General features: G+C 55.6%; 1 protein-coding gene across 1 annotated transcript; it reads left to right on the top strand.

The window, feature by feature from the left end:
• The first annotated feature begins 11,248 nt into the window (after positions 1-11,248).
• On the top strand, positions 11,249-14,649 carry LOC135894165 (paramyosin-like). Its single transcript, XM_065422216.1, has 4 exons — positions 11,249-11,682; positions 12,920-13,016; positions 13,224-13,326; positions 13,433-14,649. The coding sequence occupies exons 1-4, from the start codon at positions 11,362-11,364 to the stop codon at positions 13,572-13,574; spliced, it is 663 nt and encodes a 220-aa protein (XP_065278288.1). The 5' UTR covers positions 11,249-11,361; the 3' UTR covers positions 13,575-14,649.
• Positions 14,650-16,875: the final 2,226 nt, after the last annotated feature.

The following is a 16,875-nucleotide window of genomic DNA, read 5'->3' as shown; positions in this document are numbered from 1 at the left end:
AATAATTGCACCCCGAGATGCTTGGAGGGCAGCTCAGAGACTCAGGCTAAGATTTAAAAAAAATTGGGACCCAGATTTTCAAAGGAGACCAGTGATTTTGGGGGCCTCAATGGGGAGATGCCCAAATCGAGACACCCGAAAGGGGCCCAATTTCCAGGAAGTGCCCAGCACCCCCCCCCCTCTGAAAATCCCCCTGCATTAGTTTCATTTGAAAATCTTGGTCTGGGCTCCTAAGTCCATACAGGGGCAAGTAAATCAGCGGCTTGGTTTCCAAAGGGGCTGCGCTGCCAGGGACTTCGGTGGGAGCAGCTGGTTGCTCAGCCCTGCTGAAAATGAGCCCACTTCTTTAGGTGCCTAAATGTGGATCTGGGAGCTGACTGTAGCCCCTACCCCCCGCCCTGGGTTTGAAAACTCCAGCCCTCCCTGCCAGCCGCGCTTGCTAAAGGAGAGACCCTGGGTGCGGTGCCGTGCGGATCAGGAAATGGAGCGTAACTGGCCCAGGTTATCACCGGCCCAATAGGTTCCACTATGTCCTTTTTGAGATGAAGCGACCAGCACTGGACAAAGGGTAGGCACCCCAGGGATTTATACAGTGGCATTATGATACTTTTTGTCTTATTTTCCATCCCTTTTCTAATAGCTTTTTGGACCACTGCTGTGCAGAGAACTATCCAGAGCGACCCCAAGATCTCTTAGTAACAGCTCACTTAGAACCCATCACTATATATGCACAAACATCCTTCCTTCCCCCAGAACACTGCACAGCAAGAGACCAGAGAGACATTTCTTCCTGACCCTGCAAGTACCTGAACCTTGAAGACTGGGAGTCTTCGTACTAGTCACGGTGGTCTGTGGCCCTGCAGAGATTACTGTTACTCTCAGCCTCATCCTTTGCTGAGCTTCGCCTTTAAAGCATCCTGCAGCAGTGAGTTCCACAAGTTAATTATGCCTTTGTGCACTGCTTGTTGTAAGATGGCAGAGCCGCAGAGCAGTTAGAGAAGCTGGGCTCTGAATGCTGATTACGGCTCCTGTCCCTACCAATCCTATTTGATTGCACAGTAACTTGGGCTGAGATCAAGGGACTGTTCCATAGCACCCAAGGATGAGCTCTGCATTTTGACTGAAGAATCAGAGCTAGCAGGGCTGGCAGGGAGCTCATGGTTCATCCGACCCTGTTTGATTGGCTGGTTCCCATTGCCCCCGATAGCTGGTTGTCAAATCTTGCAGCTCTCCTGGGCAGCTGGTTCTACGGTTACTATTGTCATAGCAACAGCGGGGCAGAGTCTCTCCTGGCAGAACAGAATGGGACCATGATTGCAACCGCAAGTGTTCAAACGTCATGAGATTTTTAAAAAATTATCATCAAGGTGGGGCTCCTTTGACTGGCTGCCTTCTTTCTGACTCCCTGGGGGTGCACTCACGCCTGCAAGCTTCTCTCTGCAACCACCGGGGCTAGAAACTTACTTTGCTTTGTTAAAGTGAAAGCCAGGCCCATGCACTCTGTCCACAGCCATGGTGGCTGGGCCACAGGGAGAGGGTACTGTGCCTGTGGCAAGCCTAGGGGGCAGAGGTAGGTATTTCAGCTCAGACTGCAGGGGTTTATGCTTTAAGATCCACAGGTCCCAGGGTTGATCCCTGCTGCTGACCTGGCATCACAAAATAAAAGCTGGGAGCAGGGGCTTTAAGAAACCCAACAAATGTCGTGAGATTTGCAGTCATGTCTCACACTCACTCTGTGCTGGTTTAAATGACTGCATGAGGTGATAGCAAATCAAACCCATTGAATTAGTTTCAGAGGGGTTGCCGTGTTTGTCTGTATCAGCAAAAAGAATAGGAGTACTTGTGGCACCTTACAGACTAACAAATTTATTTGAGCATAAGCCTTCGTGGGCTAAAACCCACTTCATCAGATGCATGTATATGTATTGCAGGGAGCAGATTCAAGCTTTGCATTCGCACAAACTTACTCCAGTTATTTTTGTTAAATCGGTTTAAACCCCCTGTACGGGCACCCTCATTTCAGTTTGAAAGCAGCTTATTTCAGTTCCTAATAAACTGAAACTAAACTGAAATGAGCCTGGTTTAAAGTGAAATAAGATCATCCAAACAGCCTTCAGCAGCAGTTTAGCTAAAGTGGTTTAAAACCCCTGATTCAACTCTGCATGTAGACAAAACTCTCAGACCTGATCATTTTAATCCCCTACCAGATGTAACCACCGCCACCTAGTGGTGAGGCGACTTTCTCTCTCATTCCTGATCCCCACCATGCTGGCCAGTCCCCCATCATTTCAAAAAATGTATATATTTGACTCAGAAATTAGAGCGCTCCACCCCATCTAACCACAATATTTTGAAATATTTTGGAGGATGGAACAATTATTATTGACTTTGGTTGGGTTCCCCCACCCCACCCGCTCCATTGTGCATTAAAAACTGTCTGCAGGAAAATGTTTTTTTCTTTTTTTTTTTTAAAGAAGAGAAAAAGAGGACTTTAGCACACGTACCAGAAAAAAAGGGGGGGTTTAAATTTCACCACAACGGAACCAAACATTAAGTGAAATTCCGGACTGCACCACTCGTCAGCACAGGACAGGAATGTTGGCTATTTATAGCCAATTAAAGAAAAAGCCGTTTGTTTTACAACTGGGTTCGCTGGACCTCAGACAGAGTTGGATTTTTTACCCTTCGAAGTGACATGGTTTCTGGCAGCCCCGTGGGCGCGTGAAGGATTCAAAGCGCATTCCTCACGGTAAAACCCCCTTTCGCCCCTGCCAACCAACAGCCCCCTTTAAAAATTCCCTTCTGAAAGACGGAGGGTGACTATATGAAACAGGCCATTTTGCAAAAAAGGGGTTTCTCTCAGTGGATGGCTTGTAGTGGGATCTTAATAAGATTTATGAGGTGCTGGCCAGGGACACCTTATCAATTCCCTGTCCTGCCACAGACTCTCTGGGAGCCTTGGCCAAGCCACTTAGCCACTCTGTGCCTCAGTTCCCCATGGGGATAACATCCTTCCCTGCCTCACGGGGGTGCTGAGAGGATAAATACTCTACAGTAGAACCTCAGAGTGGCGAACACCTCGGGAATGGAGGTTGTCTGTAATCCTGTATATGATGGAATCCACTTCAAGTCAAGGGCTGCGGCAACCCCCCCAGCACTCCTAGTTCCAGCACCTACGGTATCAGCAAGTTTCTGGGCAGCCCATCGCTGGGACATCTGGATGCCTGAGACTTGGTACACAAGGCCCCTCTGGCCTCCCAAGCCCTGGCCCCATGGACAGCGATGGGAGACTGATGCAGAGGGACGAGTGCCCCTGGCAAAATCACCAGCACGCCTTTCCGTGGCACCTCCCCTTTCCCTGGAGGGCAGCCCTGTGAGCATGTGAGCAGCTGCCATGGGAGATCAGAGCACAAGCCTCACCGGCTGCTGGCCATTTCCACCGAGGAGCAGAGGGTCACCTTTGCCATGGTACCCGAGTTCCATTGACTCTCCCCGTGATTTGTGCTCCTAGGGGCCAGATTTGGAAAGGGGATTTGGGTGCTTTTGCAGATCCCACTAGGTGCCTCTGGGCATCTTTAGGAGCCTAAATCCCTTTGACAATCTGGCCCTTCGGACCTAGGACACTTTTGAAAATGGGATTTTAGGCTCCTCAGGCCCTTAAGGGCTTTTGGAAATGTGACCTCACGTCGCTCAATATTTGTTATCAGATAAAGTCAGGGAGGGCTGGCGGCTGGGCCGTGGTTATTATCTGTATTATGGTAGTGCCTCGCGGTCCCAACTGAAATCAGAGCCATACTGTGCCAGGTGCTGCACAGACTCCCCCCCCCCCCCCCCCGGCCGAGAGCAGGCCCCCGTCGTGCAGAGCGCGGCACAAGGCCCTGCCCTGGAGAGCTCACAATCAGGGCGCGTCTGGTCACTACCATGCTACAAACGATAATAAAACAAGAGGCAGGGCGGGTCATCCCTCTTTTGGCAGATGTCTGTCTCGGGTACTCTCTGACCCCCATTCCCGGAGCCCCTCCCAATCTTTCGAGATACAAAGCCCAGAGTTACGAACTGACCATTTGGAACCGGACATGCGCAATCAGGCAGCAGAGACAAAAACCAGGCAAATGCTGTACAGCTCGGCGCTGTGTTAAACATCAACTACTACAAAACTAAAGGGAAAGTTTTAAAAAAAAAGATTGGGCAAGGGAAGGAAACTGATTCTCTGTTTGTTTCATATAAGTTAAGATGGGTCGAAGCAGCATTTTTCTTCTGCATAATCAAGTTTCAAAGCTGTGTGAAGTCAATGTTCAGTGGTAAACTTTTGAAAGCAGCACCCTGAGATTTTGTTCACCGTTACGAACATTGATGGTGGAAAAAACACATGGCAAGGGAAGGGTTAATACATCAATGAAGAAAACTAACGCCCTGGGGCGGCCTCCTCGCCCCCTCCTGGGACAGTGTGGGGACAAGGACCATGAAGGGAGAGGGGGCGAGCCGGCTAGTGGGACGGCTGCCCATGGAACTGGGGACGGGCGCTGGAGCGAGTGAGTTCCCATTCGGCTCAGGTTTCTAATAACCAGGTCGTTTCCATCTGTTTAGAGCGCCCCCTGCTGAGCGCTACCCCGACCCCCTGCAACACAGCACCCCACCCTGGAGTACTGGGGTCAACCGGAGTGCAAGGGGAGAGCGCCCCCTACTGAGCTCCCTGCCCCAGCACAGCGCCCCCTAGCGCCACGCTGGTGCATCGTGGAGAATAAGGCATGTTACAAAGCAGCTATCAGCCTAGAGTTACCAGAGGGATGGAAAACCCCATTCATCCCATAGGACGGGGCCACGGTGGGGACCTCACTCCATAGGCCTCCGAGGGGAAAGCCGGGAGTCTCCCCCGGGGCCACGTGCACTTCCTCACTGGAGTCAGGGACAGCTGCACATTCGCCTCGCGTTGTTTTCCCACCATGGCACGTTGTCGAAATGCAGCAGCCGCTGGGCGGGCGGATTTTTCAGGAGCCGCTCGGGCTGCCAAAGCAAACACAGGCTGGCTGGCAGACCGGCCCGGCCCAGCCCAGCCTGGTGTCCAGTTACCACCAAAATAACCAGGAGGAGAATAACACCCCTGTTCAGATTGCAGGGGGCTGATGCAATTGTGTGGGTGGGTGTGCACGTCTGTGCCGGTGTGTCTGAGGGGTGTGCGTGTGTGTCTGTGTGTGTGAGTCTACGTGTGTGTCACTGATGTGCTGGTGTTTGCAGGGGTCACACGGCAACGGGGCTGGGGAGACCAGGGGACTCAGCTGGTGTCTTTCACTGGGGAGGTGTCATAGAATCATAGAATATCAGGGTTGGAAGGGACCTCAGGAGGTCATCTAGTCCAACCCCCTGCTCAAAGCAGGGCCAATTCCCAACCAAATCATCACAGCCAGGGCTTTGTCAAGCCTGACCTTAAAAACCTCTAAGGAAGGAGATTCCACCACCTCCCTAGGTAACCCATTCCAGTGCTAAAACTGGAAGGGACCCCCAAGGGGTCATTAAGTCCAGCCCCCTGCCTTCACTAGCCAGACTGAGTTCTGATTTTGCCCCAGACCCCTAAGTAGCCCCTTCAAGGATTGACCTCACAACCCTAGATTTAGCAAGCCAATGCTCAAACCACGGAGCTATCCCTCCCCCTGTGCACTGCCTCCTGCCCAGGCAGAGTGGGGAGCAGCAGGGCCAGGGTGCATCTGGGCTTCCCCTGTGCCCATTGCAGCCGGACATTGACTGAGGAGGGGAATCCTGTGCTCGCTAGCACAGGCAGCTCCCTGGGGACTCCCGGCCTCCTCACCTCCCAGCACTGCAGGCTCCATCTGCAAATGGCCCGGGACAGTCTCAGGCAGGGCCTGGTGACTCCTCCTGCAGGATTTCGGGGGTTATTGTATGATATGGGTCAGGGGCGGTGGGACAGGGCCCCACAGAGACCAGCATCTCGCCCAGCCAGGCACCACGCCTCGCTGCGAAGCCAATGGGACCGTCAGAGACAACGGGCCCAATTCATCACACCGATGAGCCAGTACAGCTACGCCTGCTTCTTGAACATCTCCGGGCTGCACGAACCAGGATCCAGATGCATCAGCAGACCTGGAGGGAGGGAGCCCAGACCCGGGAGAGCAGGGGGCTGCGGGTCAGGAGTGAGGGGCATCGGCAGAGCTGTGGCGGGGGTCCCAGAACAGCAGCGTGTTGCAGGCAAGGCAGAGCCGGGGTGGAGGGAGCATGGACAGGGTCTGGTGTTGCCACAAATATTAACACTGAGCCTCCCTCCTCGTGCACCCCCTGCTGGGCAGCTGCATCCAGCTCTTCCTGGGACACCGTGACCCAGCGCTGTAAGAAACACCTGGGGGAGCATCCACTCTGCACCCGTCTGCGAGCTCTGCCCTGCTCCCTCCACTCCGCTCGCTGGCCTGCACGGACCTCTGGTGGCCTCATGCAACACTGCACGGCTCAGACGCACAAGTCTTCACTAACTTTTCCCTGCCTTCAAAGCCCTCTGGCTGGGGGGTGGGGATGGAGCCAACCCAGGCACCCACCCCCCTGCCCCAAAGCCTGAAGGTGCCTGGTGTTAGACCCGACCCAGCCCTGGGGTTTCGTTTTGCAGAACCGAGCCCACCTGCAGCTGTGCTCTCCTCTCACAGGAAACAGATGCTGCTGAGGGACGAGAGAAGGGCCCTGGGGTTTCAATTCCCGGCACCTACCCGGGGCTGTCCCCAGACCTGCTGGGATCTGTGCCCCTTCAACAATCGCTGCCCTTCTCCAGCGCCCTCCTGATGAGGATCTCAAAGCACCTGTCCAACATGGGTGAGCCGAACCATGCAGCACTCCCTGGGTAATCAGAACCATTAGCCCCATTCTACCGGGGGTGGGGGGGGGAGAGAGAACTGCAGCAGACAGAGGGAAAGGGACGTGCCCCTGGCACGCAGTGGCAAAGCTGGCAATGGAACCCAGGAGTCCTGGCTCCCAGCTCCTGGGATTTTAACGCACAGACCACAGTTTCATAGAGTTTCAGGGCAGAAGGGACCATTAGCTCATCTTGTCCAATTTCCTGCATAGCCCCTGACATTAAATGTCACCCTCTTCCCCTGTATGGAGCCCAATACCGTGTCTGACTAACGCAGCTTCCCGGAAGACAGCCGGTCTGGATTGGACGACGTCGAGAGATGGAAAACCCACCTCTGCCCCCGGTACCGTCCGGTCTCCTTAACGGCTGCCCCCCAGCTACGGACCCTTTGTCCAGAAGGGGCAGAGACGGGAGGGAGCAGCGAGGGGCAAGTGGGGTGGTGGGAGGAAGGGGCAGTGGCAGAGAGCAGGATGAACCATGGGGATGGTCTCTCCAGCCATAGTCGCTGGCTGCACCACACCAGAACACGTCCCACCGTGACTCAGCTGATCTGCCCGGTGGAGCGGGGACCCGGAGTTTCAACCAAGGGAGAAGCCACCTTGTTTGTTTACACTACAGACTCCTTGGGACAGGGATCGTCTGGCCCTGGGGCTGTGCCGCACCCTGCCCAACAGGGGCACTGATCTGGCTTCGGGCCTATCGGGCTCGCTGGCCCTACAGATTGACCCTAAGCGAGTTCAGCTGTGGGACGGGAAAGGAGCGAGTAGAACAACCAGCGCTGATGGGGAAAGGCCAAAAGTGAAACACATTAGCCTAAGCAACGAGGCCTCCTGCTGGAGCTCAAGGGCCGCGTTAGGATCATGCCTGGTGACGAGGAGACGCGTGGGACCGGAAGTCAATGAACCGAGCTTGGCACGGCAGAAGTTAGCCCTAACTGGTGAATAAAACAAAGACAGGACGGACTAATCTGCCCCCCACCCCTCTTTCAGGGGCCCTTCCAAAGAGACGCTGGGGGCAGGAACAGGTGGCCCAACTGAGAGTTCCCGGACGGGTGGGAGGCCGTCTGGCCTCTGCTCCCGGGACGCTGCCCTTCGCCCGTGGATCGCAACCGTTAGCACCCCATCGTGACGCCCCGACTTCGGCCCAGCAGCGGGGACGCCTGGCCATCACTGCCGTGCCAGTGGAGACTTCAGCCGGAGACAGGTGAGATTCCGCTCTGCCTCCCCTTCCCTTGGGGGCTCCTTTCGGCCCCACGATTTTACTTCTCTCCCGTTCTCTTTCGCGGCTTTTCATCTGATCCTCAGGTCAGCCATGCCACAGGGCATCAGCGCACTGAGACGAGACGACCCAGCCAGCTCTGCCCGCCAGTGAGACGGTTAGAGGAGCAGGGCCAGACCCGCCCGATGGCATCCCAGACCAGGAGAAACGCTTGAGCCCAGGACAGCTGCTATTGAGGCTGGCTGGCCAGCCTAGAGCAAACACCCGTGACTGACCCGTCGCCCGGCGTCCGGAGAACATCAACAAAAGCTGCATTTCCCCGTCTTTACGGTCCTGTCTCTTCTCCCCGGTCCGCCCGTCAAAGGCAGGAAATGGACTATTCCTCACTTCGCTAAGCTGAGCCACAGAAGTGACCCATCCCTTCCCCCCAGGAAAAGTTGTCCAGCAAAATAAAGGATTCTAACCGATAGCCTGTTTTCTTGAAGGGACTTCGATAGGTTCGTTTCATATCAGTCAGTTTTGCTGTGCTTTATAACTCCTTTTAGCTCCTTTTCTCTCCTGTATTCTACTAACCAATTAACCTCTGAGCCTCAGCATGAGTTTCTCAGTGTGTTTGCCAGGGTACTAAGCGGGCTAGGGACACTGTTGAGCAAAGCCTGCACCTTAACGCTGTTTCATGCTGGACAGTGACAGGCTCAGGGGAACAACTTGGACTTTTGGGGACCCTTTATTCCATTTACATTAATACAACAGGCCTGTGGGTACTTGCAGAGAGAGACTCCCCAGGCACAGCGTGGCCAGACCTTCCCCTCAGTGACCTCCTTCAACGCAGGGCTGGTCTGATTCTTCTAGTCACTTGGGCCCACGCCACGTCCTGGCCACAGTCTCACCCCTTCCGGGGCACCGGATTCCGCTGTCCAGGTTTGAACACAAACCGTACCACAGCCGGCTCTGCCAGCACTGACCCCAGTAGGTTGAAGATTTAACTCGCCCCTGCTCCTCTCAGACCCAGGCCAGAGACCCACCCCTCCTGCAGCCAGGGCCAGTCTGTCTCTCCTGACACCGCTGCAGGGGCTGCCTGGCCTCCTGCAGCCCCAGCCAGTTGCCCGGAGCAAGAGGCAAGCCCTGGTGTAGCTTCTGCCCCAGCACCCCTGAGCTTCCTCCTCCTATCTCCACCCTGCCTGACACCCCCCTCCCCCAGGTGCAGCAGAGTAGGTCTGACAGGGCTCAGGTGCTCCCATGAACCCCGTCTTAGGTCCAGCTCCCATGCCTGTCCCCTCCCAGGGGGTGAACAATCAGTCACAGGGGGCTGGATCAGCCCCCTCCCCTGAAAGGGGGAGACACCCTGTGACAGTACTGTTATTAGTTGTCCAGTGGTCGAGCCGAAGAGCCCCAGCAATGGGCCAGGACCCCGCTGCGCTAGGGGCTGTACATGATAATCATCATCAATGCAAAGTCCATTGTCTAGCAAACACCCCCGGCCGCCCCCAGCTCCTGCCAGGCCAGCAGGCGGGTTGGCCTGTGGGGTTCTCTGCCACCTAGCAGCCACAGGCCCGGCGCTCCAGAACCAGGGGCGGTTCGAGCAGGTCTGGACCCAGCGTTTCTTCCTCACCCGCTCCCCCGAGCTGGAGCCCAGCCCCCGCCCGTGGATCAGAGCAGGCTGGAGCAGAGGGGACTGGCTCAGCGGGGGGTGGTGGGGGGGGGAGGAATGGCCTGAGGTTATTGTGTTTGGCTGTGGGGGACCCTGGGAATATTGGGGAGTCTTCTTTTGGGGGGGGTGTTAAGAAAGAAAGAAAGAAAACTTGCTGTAACTAACAAAAGAGCCAACCAGCTCCGTGCTCCAAGTCCACCAGTCCCTCCCCATCGCTCGGGCTCTCTCCTCTCCGCTCCTTGGCAAGCAGCTTCTGCAGAGAAACGAAACCTAACGTGGGGGAGGGGGGCGAGCAGGGCGGAAACCGAAACCGATGAGCCCTGGCCACCCCCAGCGGATGGAAGCTGAGGGGGGGGCCACTGCAGCCACTGGGCGGGATTGGGGGTTTGGGGGCTGATGGGGAGGGGGACCACGGCCCCATCCTGGGGCAAGAAACGTGTTTGCAGTGGGCTCTGGCTGCTAGTCACAGCCTCTCTGTGCCTCAGTTTCCCCCCACCAAGTGAAGCGGGGATGATCCTCACCTGCCCCCTCCCTGGGTGGGGGTTGAATTTATCCCAGCTGGTGACCAGCTTGAGGGGGCAGCGGGTTATTAATTGATAATGCCCCATTATTGTCATCATCACGCAGGGGGACGGGCATAGAATAAAACATGGCTCAAAAGACACCCCAGCAGCCCTGGGAGTCCAAGACCCAGGGGGCTGGTTCCAGGGGCCTGTGCGGCGCCACCTCGGCCTGGCATGGCTCCCAGCAGGGCGCTGCACCACCTACCCCAGCCGCTCCTGGTCTGGCTGCATCTCCTGTCTCCAGGGGAGCTCAGCACACAGACCCCCCCAGCACCCCAGGGCATCTCACCCACACAGCTCCTCTCTCTGTCCCCGCTGCCTGCCCCTAACAGAATGGGGCACAGACCACAGCATGGCAAAGGGTATCCACTCCACCACCAGCCTAGGGGGATGGCACAGTGGGCCTGGAACCCGGTGCCAAGCCCCAAGGCTGTGTGGGCTGCAGGGCTCCCAGACTCTGCCAACACAGGGGAAGGATCCAGCTGGGTCATAGAGCAGCCCAGGGGCCTCACAGTGTGCAGGGGGAACAAAGCCCAGCCCCAGAGTCTGGGGATGGAATCGGAGCCAGCTGCCCTGTGTGGTAGCCCAGAGCGCTAGCCACCATGGCCGGCTTCTGCAGCATGCCCACCTGCTGGCAGCTGGGGGAAGAAGTGGGACCAGGAATCAAACCCAGGTCTCCCCCAGGGCTAATCACAGCACTAGCCAACAGCCCTGACCAGCTACAAGGCCATCAGAACAACAGACGGGGAACTGGGTCTTCAGCCAAACAACGCTGACCTCAGCGCTCCCTAGTTCCCTTTAACAGGAAAACATGTGATTTTCTGGAAAGCCCCTTCCAGGGGGAGTCCATCCTCCCCAGCATGGGGAATCTGGAGCTGTACCTCCCGGCTGAGGAGGAGCACAGCGCTGAACACTAGGGGGCCAGAGAAACTCTTTTGCAGGGAGCAGCTGGATGGGGTTGGCACTTGGGCAGCAGCTGCATCCAGAGACACAGCGGCAGGAGAGGAACAAACTGCGGGGAACATTTGTCGCTCTACCTCCTCCCATCTGAGTCTCTGGAGAGAGAGCTGGTGGGGGTCATGCCCAGGCCCGGCTGTCTAGGGAGCGAACGCATGGGCAACAAGCGGAAGAAACTCTGCGTCTGCCTGGTAGGTGCCTCCGTCTTCATATTAGCTGCCATATTAATCGCTCTCACCTGCTGTGTGGTCGAGTGCCAGGGGCAGCTGAAGACCTCAGATCTGGATGAGAAACTCGCCAACCTGGAGGAGGAGAAGAGGGCCCTGGAAAAGCAGCGGGACAGGGTGAGAGCAGAGGTCACGGCGCTGCAGATGGAGCTGGCTGGCACCAATCAGACCCTCTGGGAGACGCGCGGGCGCTGGGACTCCTGCAGGAGCCTGACGGTGGGTGCTTTGGATGCTGTTGGTATACGGTAGCCCCCAGGAGCCCCAGTCGAGGATCAGGGTGGCGCAGTGCTGGGTGCTGTACAAAGGTGCCAGGCCCTGCCCTGGGAAGTTCACAGCCTAGGGACCTTTCCAGGCTGCTGTTGGGGGAGTGAATGTGCTTGTCTAATCCATACCCCCGCCTCCCCCCAGGCGCAGTACACGAAGTTTCTTTCACAGGCTCTGACACCAGTGCTCTGCCCCCCTGACAGCCGATCCTGCCCTGGGCTCCCCACACAGTGGCGTGCATCACCCCCCATTGGTCCATTCATGACTGTTTCCTAATCAAGGAATTTGTCCTGTTGCTCTGTGGGGTGGGCTGGGGCCAGGGGCTCCAGTCTAGCAGCTCACGTCACTTGCTCCCCGCTGGGGAATTTGAGCCCCGCCTTGCATGGACCTTGGGGGCATCCAGCGGCCTGTGTGGCCTTTTGAGACCAATATCAGTTCATTGAATTCTCCGTATCTGTGTGGACGTGGGGTTGGGGACTCCGTAGGCGGCTCCAGTCCCTTGGAATCCAGATGGAGCCAGTGCCCCGGTGGGTGTTGTGCGGCTGCAGGTGCTGTGACACCCCATCTCTGGGCCAGGAATCCATCTCCATTGACTCCGCTCAGCCACCCCGGGCACTTTCAAGGAGCTGCCGGGGGCTAAAAATGGGTGATTTAAAAAATATATATTTAAAAAATCCAATCTTTTTAGACTGTAAATTGAACACTGTTTTCTTTTTAAAAATAATTCTATTTAAAATCCTGTTTTGAGACCTAAACGTACTATAATCTGTTAAATTCCTTGACATTAAATAAAACAAAGTCAAACAGGGTATGTTTTCTGCCAGGTTGTAAAGAAAGCCACCCACTGAACTGGTGGAAGTTGCTGGCTAAGCACCTGCAGCCAGAGATGGTTGAAATGCTGAACCAGCTGTTGACATTAGGAGTCATTTCTGGACGTGCAGAGAAAATATTTTCTTCTGTTCAGTTTATGCCCCTAGTTCAGTTCAATGACTAGTTCGTTCGAAGTTGAGAAAACAGTTGGGAGTTGAAAAAGCAGGAAAACGACATGTGAGGGGATGAGTTCTTAAATCTTAAAGGACACAGTGGCCAGAACCGGTCAGTTTCACACGTGGGTAAGGGCTTTCTGTGTGGCTTGCATAGTCAGCGATAATGATTCCTTTTCCTCTCTCTCCCTCCTCTTCCGGCTCAGCATAACCTGCAGAACAACATCACTGCCCTGAGCAACAAAATCACACAGCTGGAAGCCAGAGACTCTGAGTGGGAGGCCAAGGAACAAGAGTTACAAGGTGAGATGCTGTTAATTCCATGGGGGCCGGATGGCTTGGCAGAGATCCCTTGTGTCAGAGGGGGATGGAGACAGTCTGGGTGGGATCTAGGGGTGCAGACAGAAGGAAAGGCGTGCATGGTGCTAGGGAATGGGGAACGTTGGGGGTGAAAAGCAGGCTGGGTAACACACTGACACCTGGCTGCTTTCCCTTCATCTCTTTTTCCAGATGAAAATGGCAGGCTCAGAGAGCAGCTCTCCAGCCAGTCCCAGCAGCTGCAGGATTCCCAGCGTCAGCTGCAGGATTCCCAGGAAGAATTCCAGAGGCAAAGGTAAGACCCACCCACCAGTCCCGACCCCGTGGGGCTGGGGTGGGGCTGGGGCCCTCCCCCCAGAGCTCTGAGTTAATGTGCATTTCCCTTTCGCTTGTTCCCCCAGAGATCAGCTTAAAGCGAACATCCATTGGCTGAACTTGGAGCTCCAAAGCCAGAGGAATCAGCGCTCCAGCGGGGACAGCCTCGGGGGTCACAGTGTGTCTCTCTGTCTGGCTCTGTCCCTCCTTGGCACCCTTCTCCTTTAAGAGGAGCAGCTTTGTTCAGGTATCGAGGAGCCTGGATACAGACTTGTCCAGAGACCCCTCCTGCTGTCTGATCCCCAGGCTCTTGGGCAGAGGGGTCTCGTCCTGTCACCTCCACCAAAGACAGCTCCAACGAGCCACCGCTTTGTGCCTGCTCATCTCTGACCACGCCACATGCTCTCCCCCCCGCAGGCGAGAGAGCCGTCTCCTGTGCAGGTCCTGCTGCCTAGCCTGGCTTCACTGAACCGTCCATCTCATTCCAAGTCTCCTCCCAGCGCATGGCAGCACTGCCAGGGCCCAGCTGAAGTCAGGGCCCACCTGTGCCAGGCCAGAGACACAGCTCGCAGACCAAATAGCAGCACAGGAAAAAAAGAAAGATCATTATCGATGGGAAACTGAGGCACGAGGCGATTAGTGAGTCGCCCCAGGAGCACATGGCAGAGTCAAGACTTGAACTCAGCTCTCCTGAGCACCAGCATGTAACCCTAAGGCCATGCTTCCTCTCCAGTCCTCCCTCGCCTACATCTCCTTTCTCTCTCCCGCTGCTGTTCTTTAGCTCAGCGCAGTAGGTCAGGGGATGGGGACACAGGACTGTCTCTCTCTCTCTCCGTTTATTTCCATCATCCGTCCCCAATGCCCTTTCGATCCCGCGGGATTTGTGTTTCAGGGCTGAGCTGGCAGTGGAAAGTGGAGAATCCCCACGGGAACACGGTGCACAGCACAGCCGGCTCGCTCCCCTCCAAGTCGCCCTCAGGAGAACTGGTCTAAGCCACTAGCTTGCTATGACCTCGGCCCTTCCCCGGGTCGTGCAGGGGGGCGGGTTCCTGCCCAGCCGGTCCCTGGCGGAAGGATCTCGTTGGCTCCTGCCCAGCACTGGAGGACGATGGAAAACAGTGAAGAAGATCCAGCCGGTGAAGGCTGCAGGGAGGATGGAGCCGCTTCACCCAGAGCCAGAGCCCCTGGGGTTTCTCGGACTCAGATTATCCCAGAGGACGGTTGCCCTGAGCAGGGTCAAGCCCCAGCTGGGGTATTTGCTGCTCCCTTGAGGGTTTCTATTTTTCTAATAAAATGTTGCCAACCCCAAAGGTTTGTGGTGTCATTTGTCCTCCCACGCCCTGCCCGATCAGAGACCCGGGGCTCAGAGTGAGCAGCCCCAGAGCCGTATTCATGGCCGTCGCACGCCTGACCTGCCTTCAGAGAGCAGGGAAGAGGCAGCTCCTAACTCTGCTGCTAGTTTGGAGCACGGGGCAAACCCCTCTCCCTGCTCCTGGGCTGGGGTGACAGGCTCTGCACAGGGCGCTCTTAGGGGAAAGCGCTGTAGGCCCAAGCATAGGGCCCCGCATCAGACCTGGGACTTTCATATATATGTCAGTTTCTAATCCTCAGGGATGCCAAGGACAGCTCACATGGTGACCCGAGTGTAACCAATGCAGTGACACTGCCTGAGTCTGCAGAGAGCCTGAGTCAATTGATCTGAATGGGCAGGAGCTAACGAGACAGTGATCAATGCAGCAACCCCTGCCTGCATTTACTGAGAGCCTGAGGTAATTACTTTGAGGGGGTGAGCTGCCCCTGCAACTGGGGGATCAGCAGAACACTTATTGCCCTTCTCCAGCACCTTCCACTGATGATCTCAAAGCACCTGTCCAACATGGGTGAACCGAACCTCGCAGCACACCCTGGGTAATCAGAACCATTAGACCCATTCCACAGGTGGGGAAACCGCAGCAGACCGAGGGAAAGGGACGTGCCCCCGGGCACGCAGTGGCAAAGCTGGGAATGGAACCCAGGAGTCCTGGCTCCCAGCTCCTGGTGCTTTAATGCACAGACCAGTTTCATAGCGTCTCAGGCCAGAAGGGACCATTAGGTCATGTAGTCGGATCCCTGGCATAGCCCCGACATTAAATGTTGCCCTCTTCCCCTGAATGGAGCCCAATAACGTGTCTGACTAACGCATCTTCCCGGAAGGCAGCCGGTCTGGATTGGACGACGTCGAGAGCCCCCAGTACCATCCGGTCTCCTTAACAACCACAGCCCAGCTACCGTCCCTTTGTCCAGAAGGGGAAGAGATGGGAGGGGTAAGCGGGGCTGTGGGAGGAAAAGGAAGAGAACTGCCCCCTAATCAGCCACCCCGACCCCTGGTAAATGGCTCCAATGGTTAATTATCCTCACTGTTAAGAATGTACAGCTTATTGTAGCTAACAGACTTCTAGGCAGAAGAGCATCTCACCGGCTAGCATTGCAGGGACGGCCTTTGAGGGCCATTCAAGCCCTGTGGTGGTCTGGTTCTTCTGGTGACTCAGCCCCCGGCTCCGTGCTGGCCAGAGTCTCCTCCCGTCGGGGTACCAGAGATCCAACGTCAGGGTTTTGTTAGCCAATCGGGCTCGTTTCCCCCTGGAGCTTGTTCAATTACCCCAAGGAGGCACGGAGACAAGGATACGGGCACCAAGTCTTTATTTTCGATCAGCTGACCGGGCGCTCTATCGTGGCCAGTGCCAGAGGAAAGAGACACACCTTACTGGCTCAGAGTGCCCTCTTATATACTAGTGTACAAACATGTTTACGTGCGACAGTATACATTTCTTAAATTCCTTTTTGGAGATGCTAGGGGTCTGTTTAACATCTTTCCCCTAGGTATTTTTGTGTACGTGTATCTAAGAGAGATTACATACATGCAGGGATCAACTGGGATAATAAACAGAGGGTATGGATTAACTGGGGTGATAAGCAGAGGAATGTCATGAGTTAATTAACTGGGGTGATAAGCAGAGGAATGCCCTGAGCGGATAGCTGTCTTTAACTATTGCTCTAACAGTTTGAACACAAAACATGCCATAGCTGGGTCTTCTGTCCCTATTTCCCAGGGCTGGGAAACCCCCCAGTGCCTTCCCCAGCGCTCCCTCAAAACATAACTAAAGGAAAGACACCGAGGGGAAGGGCGTCCGCTAGTGCGGTTATACTCAGCCCTTCAGGAGCCATTGTTATCTTATAAGAAGCACAGGGAATCTTTTTAAAGGGGATAAGGCAATACGCCCCCCCCCCCCCCCACACACACACGGTTCTGCAGCTGGATCTCATACCAGTCCTTAGTATTGCTCAGCACACAAGGGAGGGGAAGCTGGGCTCTGTCGAACGCGTTCGAAGCTCCGAGGTTGATGCAGAACGAACGCAAAGTCCCATGGCGATACACCCGTCTTTTATAGTGCTAAGTTCCCATACAACCCTCTGGAGCTTGCTGTGTCACAGCGGAGCTGTCAATCACGAGGTAGTCAAGGTTGCTCTGTTTAGCATTATTTTGAGTTGT

The sequence above is a fragment of the Emys orbicularis genome, chromosome 24 (genome assembly GCF_028017835.1).
Source record: "Emys orbicularis isolate rEmyOrb1 chromosome 24, rEmyOrb1.hap1, whole genome shotgun sequence".
Classification (NCBI taxonomy): domain Eukaryota; kingdom Metazoa; phylum Chordata; order Testudines; family Emydidae; genus Emys; species Emys orbicularis.
Note: the sequence above shows the minus strand (reverse complement) of the source record. Positions and strands in the feature narration are given on the sequence as shown.